General features: G+C 42.5%; 1 protein-coding gene across 2 annotated transcripts in view; it reads right to left on the bottom strand.

The window, feature by feature from the left end:
- The window catches only part of ttyh2 (tweety family member 2), a 117,205-nt gene that overhangs the window by 24,359 nt on the left and 76,702 nt on the right, over positions 1-16,144 (bottom strand). For both annotated transcript variants that reach the window (XM_021576242.2, XM_021576244.2), the window contains exons 4-5: positions 11,327-11,547; positions 5,796-5,891 (exon numbers count right to left, since the gene is read on the bottom strand). In XM_021576242.2, the coding sequence (XP_021431917.1) occupies positions 5,796-5,891; positions 11,327-11,547 (317 nt within the window). The remainder of the gene's footprint in view (positions 1-5,795; positions 5,892-11,326; positions 11,548-16,144) is intronic.

Raw genomic sequence — 16,144 nt, forward strand, 5'->3', positions numbered from 1 at the left:
CCCATGGACAGACATGCATTGCTTTCGAGCGAGTAACATCACCAATTGAACACTGCTAGCATGCACCGCTAGCTAGCTAGCTAGCTATTTCACATCATCTACATATGCATGCAAGGGGATCAATACTCATTGGGTCCAATCATAAATTACCACAATATTTCCAAGAAAATGAAATGGACTAGTGTTGAGTTGTCCAGCCACCTCTCTCATCACATGCAATATGAATGTGTGCAGTAAGTGGTTAGGAATACAATGAGCCTATTTGTCTCTCTGAGCCGTGTGTGTGTGAGTGTGTGTCTGTGTATGTGTGTATGTGTGTGTCTGTGTACGTGTGTGTCTGTGTGTGTCTGTGTGTGTGTGTGTGTGTGTGTGTGGTGTGCATCATTCAGGTCATAACACATCACAGCTCTCCTACTAATCCAATCCACAACTGGCAGCATTATTGGCATTGTGAGTTCCCACAGCTGTACGACCCTTCTCTCTCTCACACACCCGTCCTCTCGCTTCCTGTGTTTGCATTGACGTGTGAGAAGAGAAGCCAGGGTCGTTGTCTATCAGGACAGTTTGTGAGCACAGTCAGAATGATCAAGAAGGAGTTCATTATTAACAGTAGTAGTCTTATTTGTGAGTTGAGAATATGCAGCTTTGACAGCCATTTACTGTATAGCCCATGAGAAAAGTTGAACATATGTGCAATAAAATCCATAATCAAGGGTCTTCCTCAAGAGCATAACAGCGGTGTGTGTTCTCTGATTTGTGTGTGTGTGTGTGTTTGCACACGTGTGGGCTCTGGGGGGCTACACAGGCTGTGTGTGCGTATGACCTCTGGGAACTACGGTGGGTGGTTGAAGTCAGTGGTGTGGAAGGATAGGTGCCCGCTCTGCCCTACTGTACTGTAAGTGCTTAATGAGTGGTTATGTGGGTCCACTGGGCCATGGAGGCCTCAATTAAAGTGAGCAAGAGACAGAGTGTGTGTGTGTGTGCTCTGGGTGACCCAGTCGGCAGGAATAATAACCCAGCGTGCATTTATTGAACACACAACACTACACCACGTAAGGCCAGGCCACACAACCCCGGGCCGCCAAAGTCAGCTTCAAATCAAGCAAGCTACCATTGGCTTTTGTGCTCAGGCAGGCAGATCACTGATCTATGAGAAGGAGCAGGGACTGGGGCAGTGGCAGATGAAGCCTGGGTGGTTCATTACATGCATAGACAGATACATAATCAACAAGACATAAACATAAAGCCTGATGCACACACACACCAACACAGAGAGAGGGCAGCTCTGGGTTGTGTCCTAATGCTACCCTATTCTCTATATAGTGCATAGGGATGGGCAGGCACGGTTATTTGAATATTCAAATATCTGAACGGATGTCAGTATTAGAATCCTTGCAAGAGTACACGTTTTTTTTAAAGGAAATCATAGGCCCATTTTAACAATCAAATGGATTTGTCTCAATTAAATCAAATGACATATGTGACATTGCTACACACAAGGATATACCATGACATTTGAAATTCTTAATGTACTAAAACAACAAACTTTTGAATCTAGTTTTTATGACGTGTGCCCCACTTAATCCCCAAAATTCTTAATCTCCTTAATCCCCCAAGTTATTTTGCTGCTTTGACACAGTCATTTCTGAAGATTGTTATTTATGTCATGTGATTAATTTACATCTGTCCCTCATTTTAAGGTAAACCCCGTTACGTGAACTGAACTCTCATTTTAACATGGTTAAACTATTTTAAAAACATCTAATAGTCAAATCATTGAGAAAAGCAGGTGAGCTGGTTCTACACAGCAAATTCCCCCGTGTTAAATTAACACTGAAAGTGTGGACCTGTGTAGATACTGAATATTGTTGAATTAACACACTGCTAAGTGTAAAGCTTTAGTTGCAATTTGAATATTTCCCAGAATGCCTTTTCTTTCGAGTGAATTGTAGAGTTACCATGAATTAATTTGTTAGTGACTGAGACATGCTCGTTGCATACATCCAATTTCAGTCCAAAGACTTCAAGTGAATATGTTATCATTAAAATTTGAATATTTAAAGGGCTTGAACAGTCATTCTGATTCCCGTGTAAAATTGCCAGAAACATCACAATAATATTTCTGGGGATGGATATGCTCAAAAACTATGAAAAGGTACAAACAGGCTGAGTGGGTGGGGAGCCTATATTCATGAGCTCGCCTTGACAGACAGCTCTTTGAAACTCCTATGTTAAGAAACTTGGATGTAATGAGCAGTGTTGCAGTAAAATCATCTCAAGAAAATGTGTCGTGATACGGTTTATACCGGAGCATGCATCAAAACCGCTAAGCAGTTTACTTTCGAAGCAGTGTGCAGATGCTTGTATCACTTTATCAGATGCAAGTGATCAATAACATCCAAAGTTTTGCTTTGTTGAACAACCACCTGATTGGTTTGCTATTGGTTTCAGTAGAAGACAAAAAGGCTACCCTGTGCACGCGCTACGGTGTGTGCGACGTTATCTATAATAACCCTAACCCTAAATTATTTTGACCAGCAGGTGCCACTGGTGTACAATGTGTTGATCAAAGCCTCATGTAAATAACCTATTATCGACAAATTTGTCTGGAAATGCTCAATGCTTCAGGAAGCTTCATTTTCCCATCACTACAAAATTGGTGATACACAAAGCAACTCAAACATTGAACTTGCATTAATGATATATATATTTTTATACATCTCCTGTTTGGCATGTCTCTTGTGATGCGGTTCAAAGCCCGGGTATCCTGGAAGGATATTGACCTCATCCCGTCAGTAGAGGATGCCTGGTTGTTCTTTAAAAGTGCTTTCCTCACCATCTTAAATAAGCATGCCCCATTCAAAAAATGTTGAACTAAGAACAGATATAGCCCTTGGTTCACTCCAGACTTGACTGCCCTTGACCAGCACAAAAACATCCTGTGGCGTACTGCACTAGCATCGAATAGTCCCTGCGATATGCAACTTTTCAGGGAAGTTAGGAACCAATATACACAGTCAGATTCAAACTGAAATTTGCATCCTGCAGCACTCATTCCACGTTCATCCCCTCTTCAAAGGGGAGGCACTCTAGACCCAAACTGTTACAGACCTAAATCCTTCCTGTTATGCCTTTCTAAAGTCTTCGAAAGCCAAGTGAACAAATAGATCATCGACAATTTAGAGTCCCACCGTACCTTCTCCGCTATGCAATCCGGTTTCCGAGCTGGTCTCAAGGTCCTAAACGATATCATAACTGCCATCGATAAAAGACAGTACTGTGCAGCCGTCTTCATCAACCTGGCCAAGGCTTTCGACTCTGTCAATCACTATATTCTTATCGGCAGACTCAACAGCCTTGGTTTCTCTAATGACTGCCTCGCCTGGTTCACTAACTACTTCTCAGTGAGAGTTCAGTGTGTCAAATTGGAGGGCCTGTTGTCCGGACCTGACAGTCTCTATGGGGGTGCCAAAGGGTTCACTTCTCGGGCCGACTCTTTTTTCTGTTTATATCAATGATGTCGCGCTCGCTGCGGGTGATTCTCTGATCCACCTCTACGCAGCCGACCACTCTGTATACATCTGGCCCTTCTTTGGACACTGTGTTAACAAACCTCCAAACAAGCTTCAATGCCATACAACACTCCTTCATTGGCCTCCAACTGCTCATAAATGCTAATAAAACAAAATGCATGCTCTTAAACCAATCGCTGCCTGCACCCGCCCGCCCGACTGGCATCACTACTCTGGACGGTTCTGACTTAGAATATGTCGACAACTATAAATACCTAGGTATCTGGCTAGACTGTAAACTCTCCTTTCAGACTCATATTAAGCATCTCCAATAGCCTCCAACACTCTACTCAGCAAATTGGATGCAGTCTATCACAGTGCCATCCGTTTTGTCACCAAAGCCCCATATACTCCCCACCACTGCGATCTGTATGCTCTCGTTGTCTGGTCCTCGCTACATATTCGTCGCCAAACCCACTGGCTCCAGGTCATCTACAAAACTTTACTAGGTAAAGCTCCGCCTTATCTCAGCTCACTGGTCACCATAGCAAAACCCACCCGTAGCCCGAGCTCCAGCAGGTATATTTCACTGGTCATCCCCAAAGCCAACACCCACTTCGGCCGCCTTTCCTTCCAGTTCTCTGCTGCCAATGACTGGAACGAATTGCAAAAATCACTGAAGTTGGAGACTTATATCTCCCTCACTAACTTTAAGCATCAGCTGTCAGAGCAGCTTACCGACTGCTGCAGCTGTACACAGCCCATCTGTAAATAGCCCATCCAACCAACTACCTCACCCTATAATTGTTTTGGTTTTTCTACCCTTTTGCACACCAGTATTTCTACTTGCACATCCTCATCTGCACATATATCACTCCAGTGTTAATTGCTAAATTGTAATTACTTTGCCACTATGGCCTATTTATTGCCTTACCTCCTTACTTATTAATTTGCACACGCTGTATACAGATTTTTCTATTGTGTTATTGACTGTACGTTTGTTTATCCCATGTGTAACTCTGTGTTGTTGTTTTTGTCACACTGCTTTGCTTTATCTTGGCCAGGTAGCAGTTGTAAATGACAACTTGTTCTCAACTGGCCTACCTGGTTAAATAAAGGTGAAATGTAAAAATGAAAAACCACCAGCCCTGCAGCATTGTGTACCGTCTGTTCTGTTTGTGTATCGTCTGTTCCCATTATTGCACTACGTATATAGGAAATAGGGTGCCATTTGGGATATTCTGCACAGCTAGGCCCCACAAACGTAGGTGCTGTGTGCTACCTAAAGTTCTCCTCTCTCTATCCCCGGGTACCAAGAATGGGGTTGACGCCCACAAGAACCTCCGTTCACACATCATAAACCCCACAAGCAGGCCTTCACAACTGTAATTAATCTCAAATGTGTAAAATGCCTAGTGGAATGGAATGGATCGAAACTCCCCTGGGAGGCCTGACTCACTGACTCATTGAAGTGTGTGTGTTAAGGGGGTGTTGGTTGAGGATATAATACAAGCCTGGTTCTCAGCCCAAATGACTGATGGAAAGAGACAGGAAGCTATGCGCCTGGGTGAGCACGGAGCACAGAGGGACTGGATGAGTACATGCTTACTATATGCTGTGTGTGTGTGTGTGTGTGTGTGTGTGTGTGTGTGTGTGTGTGTGTGTGTGTGTGTGTTTGTTTGTGTGTGCACAGAGTGATGTATTACATGCCCTGTGGAATCCCTCTCACAGTACAGCAGGAGCTGGAGTACTTATAAAATGGAAAAAAATGGAAATCGTTATTGATGACTATAGATACTGAGATGAGATGGGAGGTTGTATGTGTGAGAAGATGTACATTTAGTAATTATTTTATATTTCATAGAAATTCTCTCGCTTCAACATATCCCTTCAAAAAGTTGGTTGCTCTCCTGCTTCCCTAACCCTGCTTGAAACAGCTTCACACAACAAACGAAGAACTAAATAATTCAAGCTATTCCAGACCGGGCTGTGAGGAAGAAAAAAGGCTTCCCTTTTCCATTTTAGTCAAGTGCATTTGTAATTCATGTAAGTTATGTAAGACGCATAAAACAGGTCAAGTAACACTCTTGAAATTCTGTGGGGGGGTTCTTGAAATGGCAGTTATGGCACGACTCCAAGTCAATTCAATCAACCACAAACGTATATTTCTTGGAAATGGGCATGGCAAATCTCCAAGCAGCCAATTCAATCAAGTGCATCGACAGACCAGACAAAATAGTATAGAATTGAACAGAACAGAAATAGCAGCAGTAGGCTACTCACGTGGTCAGCAGCCAGCGAGACTGCTTGGCCAGGCCCAGGCAAGCCGCCAGACAGATGACCAGATCTAGGATCAGTAGCAGCAGGTAGGTGAGCCACCTAGAGGACAGAGGGAGAATGACAGAGAGTCAGAGAAACAGCGTAACAGATCTAGCAGGTACAGTGCCTTGCGAAAGTATTCGGCCCCCTTGAACTTTGCAACCTTTTGCCACATTTCAGGCTTCAAACATAAAGATATAAAACTGTATTTTTTTGTGAAGAATCAACAAGTGGGACACAATCATGAAGTGGAACGACATTTATTGGATATTTAAAACTTTTTGAACAAATCAAAAACTGAAAAATTGGGCGTGCAAAATTATTCAGCCCCTTTACTTTCAGTGCAGCAAACTCTGAATGATCCAATGTTGACCTAAATGACTAATGATGATAAATACAATCCACCTGTGTGTAATCAAGTCTCCGTATAAATGCACCTGCACTGTGATAGTCTCAGAGGTCCGTTAAAAGCGCAGAGAGCATCATGAAGAACAAGGAACACACCAGGCAGGTCCGAGATACTGTTGTGAAGAAGTTTAAAGCCGGATTTGGATACAAAAAGATTTCCCAAGCTTTAAACATCCCAATGAGCACTGTGCAAGCGATAATATTGAAATGGAAGGAGTATCAGACCACTGCAAATCTACCAAGACCTGGCCATCCCTCTAAACTTTCAGCTCATACAAGGAGAAGACTGATCAGGGATGCAGCCAAGAGGCCCATGATCACTCTGGATGAACTGCAGAGATCTACAGCTGAGGTGGGAGACTCTGTCCATAGGACAACAATCAGTCGTATATTGCACAAATCTGGCCTTTATGGAAGAGTGGCAAGAAGAAAGCCATTTCTTAAAGATATCCATAAAAAGTGTTGTTTAAAGTTTGCCACAAGCCACCTGGGAGACACACCAAACATGTGGAAGAAGGTGCTCTGGTCAGATGAAACCAAAATTGAACTTTTTGGCAACAATGCAAAACGTTATGTTTGGCGTAAAAGCAACACAGCTCATCACCCTGAACACACCATCCCCACTGTCAAACATGGTGGTGGCAGCATCATGGTTTGGGCCTGCTTTTCTTCAGCAGGGACAGGGAAGATGGTTAAAATTGATGGGAAGATGGATGGAGCCAAATACAGGACCATTCTGGAAGAAAACCTGATGGAGTCTGCAAAAGACCTGAGACTGGGACGGAGATTTGTCTTCCAACAAGACAATGATCCAAAACATAAAGCAAAATCTACAATGGAATGGTTCAAAAATAAACATATCCAGGTGTTAGAATGGCCAAGTCAAAGTCCAGACTTGAATCCAATCGAGAATCTGTGGAAAGAACTGAAAATTGCTGTTCACAAATGCTCTCCATCCAACCTCACTGAGCTCAAGCTGTTTTGCAAGGAGGAATGGGAAAAAATGTCAGTCTCTCGATGTGCAAAACTGATAGAGACATACCCCAAGCGACTTACAGCTGTAATCGCAGCAAAAGGTGGCACTACAAAGTATTAACTTAAGGGGGCTGAATAATTTTGCACGCCCAATTTTTCAGTTTTTGATTTGTTAAAAAAGTTTGAGATATCCAATAAATGTTGTTCCACTTCATGATTGTGTCCCACTTGTTGTTGATTCGTTCACAAAAAAATACAGTTTTATATCTTTATGTTTGAAGCCTGAAATGTGGCAAAAGGTCGCAAAGTTCAAGGGGGCCGAATACTTTCGCAAGGCACTGTAGGTGAGGCACCTAGGTCCTAGACGACAGAGAGAATGTCAGTCACAGTCACAGAAATATAACTTCCTTATCTTATCTTCATTGCCTATTCCTATGGGTACATTCAATATGGCCGCCGTTCCACCCTCCAGATAACATTGACTTGAATGAAAATACTGTTATAGTAATTCTATTTCTATGGTTACAGCAATGTGCAGAGCTAGTACTTCTATTTCTATGGTTACAGTAATGTGCAGATTCAGCTGAGGGAGCAGCCAACCAAGTTGCAACCCAAATGAGAGTCAGCTGGCTGGCTCATGTCCCTAGCTTACACACGACTGGCTGACACTTAGGACCCTTTGGTTAACCCAATAGGACGCATACCGTCAGACATCACACTGGATGTCTCTGTGTATGTCAGTGGAGGATTGGTTGGACATGTGGACATATTTGTGTGAGTGTATGTCAGTGTCAGACCTCGGATATAAATATGCTTCATAGAAAGTCACTATTTTTGGTGGAACAAACAGTTCCGTTGGAGATAACTATTTGACTACAGATCTGAGAAAGCAACTACTTTTTAAAATATTTGAATACAGATCTGAGAAAGCGACTACTTTTTTTTATATTTGAATACAGACCTCAGGAAGTGACTACTTTTCAGAAACTATTGGATTTGCTACCTTCAACTAATGGTGGGGATGCATCTGGAACTGCATGTTGCAGATAGGAATATAATGAATAGCGCACACAACGTCATATAATATTTCAATCTGTCTGACAGTAGATCATATTTGATCTACACAATACATTTCTATTTCTCTGAACATGCGGTAAATTTATATTCTCCTGAACAGGCGCCCAGTTTTCCAGTGTTAAAACACAAACAAATGAACACTGACAGTGTGAAATCAACACCGAAAGTGTTGAGTCTGTGGACCCATATAGACACCAGAATAGTGTTAAATTAACACTGCTTAGTGTAAAGCATTATTCATTATTTGAGTAAATTGTAGAGGTACCACCCATGACTGTATTTGTTAAGGACAGAGACATGGTTGTTGCATTCATCCATTTTTGTGTCCTATAGACTTCACCAAGTGAGATCCTAAGTGAATAATAAAAATATATATATTTAACACAATACCATATGTATTTCATAAGGCTTCATTTTTAGGGCCTCGTATTATTACCCTAATACACAGGCCTGAAACTCATACACATCAATTTGAACCAAAACCACATCCATCATTATCATATTTCCCAGAATGCTCTATGGCAGATTGATTTTTTTAGAATCGTTTGTTTCTATAGCTATGTTTGTGCATGTATATTGATAGATTTATGAATTAATTAATCTTATGCAACACAAAGATAAATAACATACAATAAAATACATTTTCTAAACTAATCCAAATAACTTGCGTTCGGTGGTAAATTCAATTGATTGGACATGGTTTGGAAAAGCACACATCTGTCTATATAAGGTCCCACAGTTGACAGTGCATGTTAGAGCAAAGACCAAGCCATGAGATCAAAGGACTTGTCTGTAGAATGCAGAGACAGAATTGTGTCAAGGTACAGATCTGGGAAAGGGTACCAAAACATCTCTGCAGCATTGAAGGTCCCCAAGAACACAGTAGCCTCCATCATTCTTAAACGGAAGAAGTTTGGAACGACCAAGAGGCCTTGGTCGATGGTCATTCTGACAGAGCTCCAGAGTTCCTCTGTGGAGATGGGAAAACCTTCCAGAAGGACAACCATCTCTGCAGCACTCCACCAATCACCCCTTTATGGTAGTGGCCAGATGGAAGCCGCTCCTCCGGAAAAGGCACATGACAGCCTGCTTTGAGTTTGCCAAAAGACACCTAAAGACTCTCAGACCATGAGAAACAAGATTATCTGGTCAGATGAAACCAAAATTGAGCTATTTGGCCTGAATGCCAAGCGTCAAGTCTGGAGGAAACCTGGCACCATCCCTACGGTGAAGAATGGTGGTGGCAGCATCATGCTGTGGGGATGTTTTTCAGCAGTAGGAACTGGGAGACTAGTCAGGATCGAAGGAAAGATTAATGGAGCAAAGTACAGAGAGATCCTTGATTGAAACCTGCTCCAGAACGCTCAAGACCTCCGACTGGGGCGAAGGTTCACCTTCCAACAGAACAACAACCCTAAGCACACAGCCAAGATAACGAAGGAATGGCTTTGGGACAAGTCTCTGAATGCCCTTGAGTGGCCCAGCCAGAGACCGGACATGAACCAGATTTCTGGAGAGACATGAAAATAGATGTGCAGCGACACTCCCCATCCAACCTGACAGAGCTTGGGAGGATCTGCAGAGAAGAATGGGAGAAATTCCCCAAATACAGGTGTGTCAAGCTTGTAGCGTCATAGCCAAGAAGACTCGATGCTGTAATTGTTGCCAAAGGTGCTTCAACAAAGTACTGAGTAAAGGGTCTGAATACTTATTTACATAAGGTATTTCTGTTTTCTGTTTTTAATAAATGTCTAAAAAGTTATATGAATCCGTTTTTGGCTTTTCATTATAGGGTCTTGTGTGTAAATTGATGAGAGAAAAAAACAATTGAATCCATTTCAGAATAAGGCTGTAACGTAACAAAATGTAGAAAAAGTCAAGGGGTCTGAATACTTTCCAATGCACGGTATATTCAAATACCTTCAAATATTATAGTTTTTCTGAGACCTGTATTTGAATATCAAAGGAAATAGTTGCCTTTAGTTTATTCTCTTTATTCTACTACCTTGAGCAGTCGAAAAGTTGGTATTTTCAAATAAACTACAAAATACAACTATTTTCTGCTGAGGTCTGGTCAGTTTAGGAATGGACATGGTGTAGGCTGTATGTGTGTGACTGTGTGTGTGTGTGTGTGTGTGTGTGTCAGTGTATGAATAGACATGGAGTAGGCTATTTGTGTGCTTGATGTCTTTACTTTTTTCTGACGATGTGTGTTCTGTGCCCTCATCTGAAGGCATCTGCTCCAGTCAGAACAGAATAGAAGCAGTGCTGTAACTGTGGTCAGTGGTCTCTGGCTTTAGCCCATGTAGGAACAGATCCAGTCCAGATGATTTAATAATGGATGAGCTCAAATCTATTCGCATTAATATTTCATCCTCTGAAAGCTATGGCTATGTCCCCCCAAACCCTACCCCATCTTATGTCCATTACTCACTCTCTCTCTCTCTCTCTCTCTCTCTCTCTCTCTCTCTCTCTCTCTCTCTCTCTCTCTCTCTCTCTCTCTCTCTCTCTCTCTCTCTCTCTCTCTCTCCCTCCCTCCCCATCACTCCTCTTTCGCTCTCTGTCTGTCTCTCATATCAGTCTCCCTCTCTCCTCAATCTCTTCCCCCCTCTCTTCTCTTGGCATTCAAGAGGGTACAGTATAAGCAGGATGTAGGACCATGTGCCTGGTGCCTGTTGTCTCCTCAGTGATCACTCTTACTGTGTGCATCTCAGCCAAATTTAGAGTCAAGCTGAACACAATCACAGGGAATTGGATACATGAGTAATAACTCACTGAATGTGAAGGCTCTCAGCTGGTCTATGTTTTCATCTGAACTCAATACTCAATAAGGTCGTATTATTGTTGTGCAAACGTTGTAAAAACTATCTGAACATGCAGAGCACAGGGTGAGATGGGTTACCGATAAGAGGTAGCCATTCATTAACTCACACACACGGACACAAACACTTACACACGCCCACAAGCACGAACGCACGCACACAAACATGCACGCACACACACACGGTCTATATGTGGTTTTGTCTGGTCTATACCTGTAGTACTCTACGTATGCAGTTTGGTCTGCGATAGCGGCCAGGTCTACTTTAGCCATGTCCCAGTCAGGCAGGCCCAACAGCTGTTTGATGACGTTGTCAGCCATCTGCTGCATGAAGCGTAGGGTCTGTACGTAGTCTCCCCGCGTAGCGAAGATCTCATCCAGCCTCGCCAGGTGCTGCTTCAGACCACTCTCCATGCTACCCATGGTGTTAGTCACCTAGAGGAGATGAGGAGAGAGGGAGAGGAGGAGAGGCAAGGAGGAGAGGAGAAGGAGAAGAGGAGGAGGAGAAGGAGAAGAAGAAGAAGGAGGTTAAGTGTGAGTACACACAGAATACTCCATTAAGTTCCATATGAATAACAATAGTTAGATTGCATTCTAAATGACACTGTATTCTCTATTTGGTGCACTACTTTTGCACGCGGCCCATAGCGTATTTAGCTGAGTATTACAGGGCAGGCTTGACAATGGGCCTTAGTGGTCTTCAGTGCAAGAACTTCGTAAAAGATATCTAGCAGATCCACGAACACTAATATAATTTCAGATATATCTTAAATGACCACGTTTTCACAAATTTGATGATATAATTGCCAAGCCCATTCAAAAGATTAGGGGACAGGACCCGAAACTATGACGTGGGAGAATGTCACTTGCACAGGGTATTCAGTAGACGTTGGTTCTCCAGGGATGACTTCGTTCTGTTATTCTGGGGTCACCATGGGGGTATATGTTCTCATTTAATTCTAGGCTAATGTAGAAATAAACTCTACACGGTTTTCTACATAATTAAACAGCATAATCATACTGCTGCAAATTAGGCTTAGCAACCAGGACAACAGCCTCCTTGAAACAAACAACTAAACAAACAAGCAAGAGAATTATAAACTTCCTCCTACTCACATTTTTCTGTGACACTCTTTGCCAAATACACATAACATGAAAGGAGTACCAATACTGCATCCAAAATGGCACCCTATTCCCTATATAGACCACTATTACTGACCAGGGCACATAGGTTCTGGTCAAAAGTAATGCACATACAGTGCCATTTAATTGGGACACAACCCCAATGTGGAGCAGGATTACACTATCACTTCGCTTCCCACTTAATTACAACATTGTTCCAGGGAGAGGGTTGTTGACTGGGAAATGTTTTTCAGAGTCAGTGACATCTTGGTATTTGATAATTAAAAGGGGCAATAAATGCTTCCATTTAGCCCTAGGTACTTGGCATTCAGCAGGCGTACAGACCGCTCATATTGTTTATGTGTTTGTAGAGGTGGGGACAGCGATGTGCTTTGGTTCTGGGAGGCTGCTGGGTGGAAGTTATGAGGTAGTTTGGTATTCAATATACGTGGACTCCTCACTCACTAGATTGCCTTTGGCTATAGGGAGAGCGGGAGGGGGGGGGGGATGTGGTAGAGAGAAAGAGTGAGAGTAATTAAGAAATAAAGGGAATTAAGATTGAGAGAGAGAGATAGAAAGGGAGAGTCAGAAAGAATGAGAGTATCTGAGAGGGCGAAAGAAAGAAAGTGAAGGGGAGAGTAAGAAAGAAAGTGAAAGAGAGAAAGAAAGAAAGTGAAAGAGAGAGAAAGAAAGAAAGAAAGTGAAAGGAAGAGAAAGGGAAAGAGAAAGAAAGAAAGAAAGTGAAAGAGATGAGGAACCAAGGGAAGAAGATAAAGCTAGTCAGAGGGTTGGTTTAGGGAGTTGAGGTGACATGCAAAGGTTTTTGGATGGAATTGGCAAATACGGAACAAACACATTACGCTACAATGATTGTGACAGGGCCACCAAGGCCTAATGTACCACAGTCACTTGTACTAGCCAGCCTGGCTGGCTGTCTTCGTGCCCTACAGAAACAGAATATGCAAACCAAATGGCACCCTATTCCCTATTTAGTGCACTACTTTTGACCAGGACCCATATGGCTAGGGTATAGGGTGTCATTTGGGAGGCAGACCGAAAGACAGAGTTTATCAACAACATACGTCTGGTGTGCTACTGTTATCTGATCCACTACCTAATTTCCACGGCTTTATTTCAACTCCTCAAACCCGGGAGATGAAATCATTGCTGGGAAAGCATGTATCTGAGCTCTGTGGGACTGCATGGGAATGTTATCTGTAGAGCCTAGGGAGTCACTAGATCCAGTTGGTTGCCTGTATCGATTCGTCTGATCCTCATCATCACATTGCTTCAAATGATCATGTAGATACGTATGGCTGTGGCTCTGCTGTTATCATCCATCCACTACGGGTATGTCACAAAAGTTGTGCACTATGTACGGAATAGGGTGGTATTTGGAATGTACCCTATGTTTTCATTGCCTGTTGGACAGTGTATAGTGAATCCATCCAATCACACACGCATTTGAGTTTCTCTCAATAGACAATTTCTCACAAAATATTGGGTGTTATGGCAAAACTTGTAGACCTACAATGCAACTCCATATGATTCAAAGTTGCTGCATTCACATCAGGGGAACATAGCAGGGGTGAAACTTAGGTGCAACTCGATACCATATATGCGGCTCTGTTCACGCCAGGAGAACTGAGCAGGAGTTAACGACTTCGGGAAAAATCCACATGATTATTACATTTCCGTTTTCATGTGTTGCACTTGCATTCCGCAGCATATATTAATCACATGATCATGCATAGTACTGATGTCAAACGGAATAAACCAAGGACACAGATGGTTCCTGATGTTGTGAGATTCTCTCTGGTGTTTACAGAACAACTGGTGCTGTGAGATTGGGATATCAGGACTCAAGGATGCTGTGTGAATAGAATACCGTGTTCCTGCTCAAACGAACTCTCTGCTCGATGGAGAAGAGGAGGAAAGGAAGGGAGGAGAAGAGGAGGAAAGGGAGGGAGGAGGAGAGGAGAAGAGGAGGGTTCCTTCAATTAAATTTGAATGGATGAGCTCAGGCGTAAAATGGATCATGGCTCTAAAGTGCTGCAGCCGTCTTGCCACCCAAAGATGGATTTCTCCTCCATTGGTTAAATTGGGTTCATAAAATCTTGAAAAAACCCAGCGATGTGATGGTGACCACAGCTGACGTTTTATATCTCAAAATAGATAGTCTGTCCTGACGGAGGGGTTAAGAGCCATTTTGGTTTGTAGGTTCTAAAGAAGAAAGAATATGAAAGTGACAAAATCTTTCATCAGAAGAAAAGATGATTGACATTGAATGATTGACACACATAGAGGGGAGGTTATGAGCATATCCACAGAATGGTTGTCTATGGTGGATATTGTGGGGAACGATTTGAAAGCTATTGTAGGTCTAAATTCCACAAAGAGACCAGAATTGACTTTTTATGGCATAAGACATTGAGAGTATAAGTGGAGGAGAGGAAGGAAAGAGAAAGTGGCTTCGCAAAAAGAAACAACCTTTTGCATGATGCTAGAAGTTTCACTTCACTTAAAACATACGTCAAGGCACATGTCTGAATAGGGACGTCAGTGTTGCTGACTTTATTTAACCAGGTAGGCTAGTTGTAAACAAGTTCTCATTTACAATTGCGACCTGGCCAAGATAAAGCACACCAGTTTGACACATACAACAACACAGAGTTGCACATGGAATAAACAAACATACAGTAAACATACAGTCAATGATACAGTAGAAAAAAATACAAATCTATATACAGTGAGTGCAAATGAGGTAAGATAAGGGAGGTAAGGCAATAAATAGGCCATGGTGACAAAGTAATTACAATATAGCAATTAGACACTGGAATGGTAGATGTGCAGAAAATTAATGTGCAAGTAGAGATACTGGGGTGCAAAGGAGCAAGATAAATAAATAAATACAGTATGGGGATGAGGTAGTTGGATGGGCTGTTTACAGATGGGCTATGTACAGGTGCAGTAATCTGTGAGCTGCTCTGACAGCTGGTGCTTAAAGCTAGTGAGGGAGATATGGGTCTCCAGCTTCAATGATTTTTGCAGTTCATTCCAGTCATTGGCAGCAGAGAACTGGAAGGAAAGGCGGCCAAAGGAGGAATTGGCTTTGGGGGTGACCAGTGAGATATACCTGCTGGAGTGCGTGCTATGAGGGGGTGCTGCTATGGTGACCAGTGAGCTGAGATAAGGTGGATTTGACGACGAGTATGAAGCGATGGCCTGCCAACGAGAGCGTACAGGTCGCAGTGGTGGGTAATATATGGGGCTTTGGTGACAAAACGGATGGGACTGTGATAGACTGCATCCAATTTGTTGAGTAGAGGGTTGGAGGCTATTTTATAGATGACATCGCCGAAGTCGAGGATCGGTAGGATGGTCAGTTTACGAGGGTATGTTTGGCAGCATGAGTGAAGGATGTTTTGTTGCGAAATAGGAAGCCAATTCTAGTTGTAATTTTGGATTGGAGATGCTTAATGTGAGTCTGGAAGGAGAGTTTACAGTCTAGCCAGACACCTAGGTATTTGTAGTTGTTCACATAATCTAAGTCAGAGTAGTGATGCTGATTAGACATATTACAGCTGTATTTCTACAAGACTAACAGTACACAACAACTATGCTCTTACATAACCAGACCTTTACCCTAGACTTAACCAATTCCTATCTCTTTACCCAAAGATAACCCTTAACCTTACTGTAAAATGTGCTGAGGGGAATAGAATATATACTTCTTAAATGATCTGATGCTCTCTAGTATCATCCAAATCAATTTTAATCAACTAACATTTTATTGGTCTCGTACACATATTTTGCCAATGTTATTACAGGTGCAGTGAAATGCTTATGTTTCTAGCTACAACAGTGCAGTAATACCTAACAATACAAAACAAATCCCAAAAATAAAAAA

This window comes from Oncorhynchus mykiss, chromosome 20 (assembly GCF_013265735.2).
Source record: "Oncorhynchus mykiss isolate Arlee chromosome 20, USDA_OmykA_1.1, whole genome shotgun sequence".
Taxonomy (NCBI): domain Eukaryota; kingdom Metazoa; phylum Chordata; class Actinopteri; order Salmoniformes; family Salmonidae; genus Oncorhynchus; species Oncorhynchus mykiss.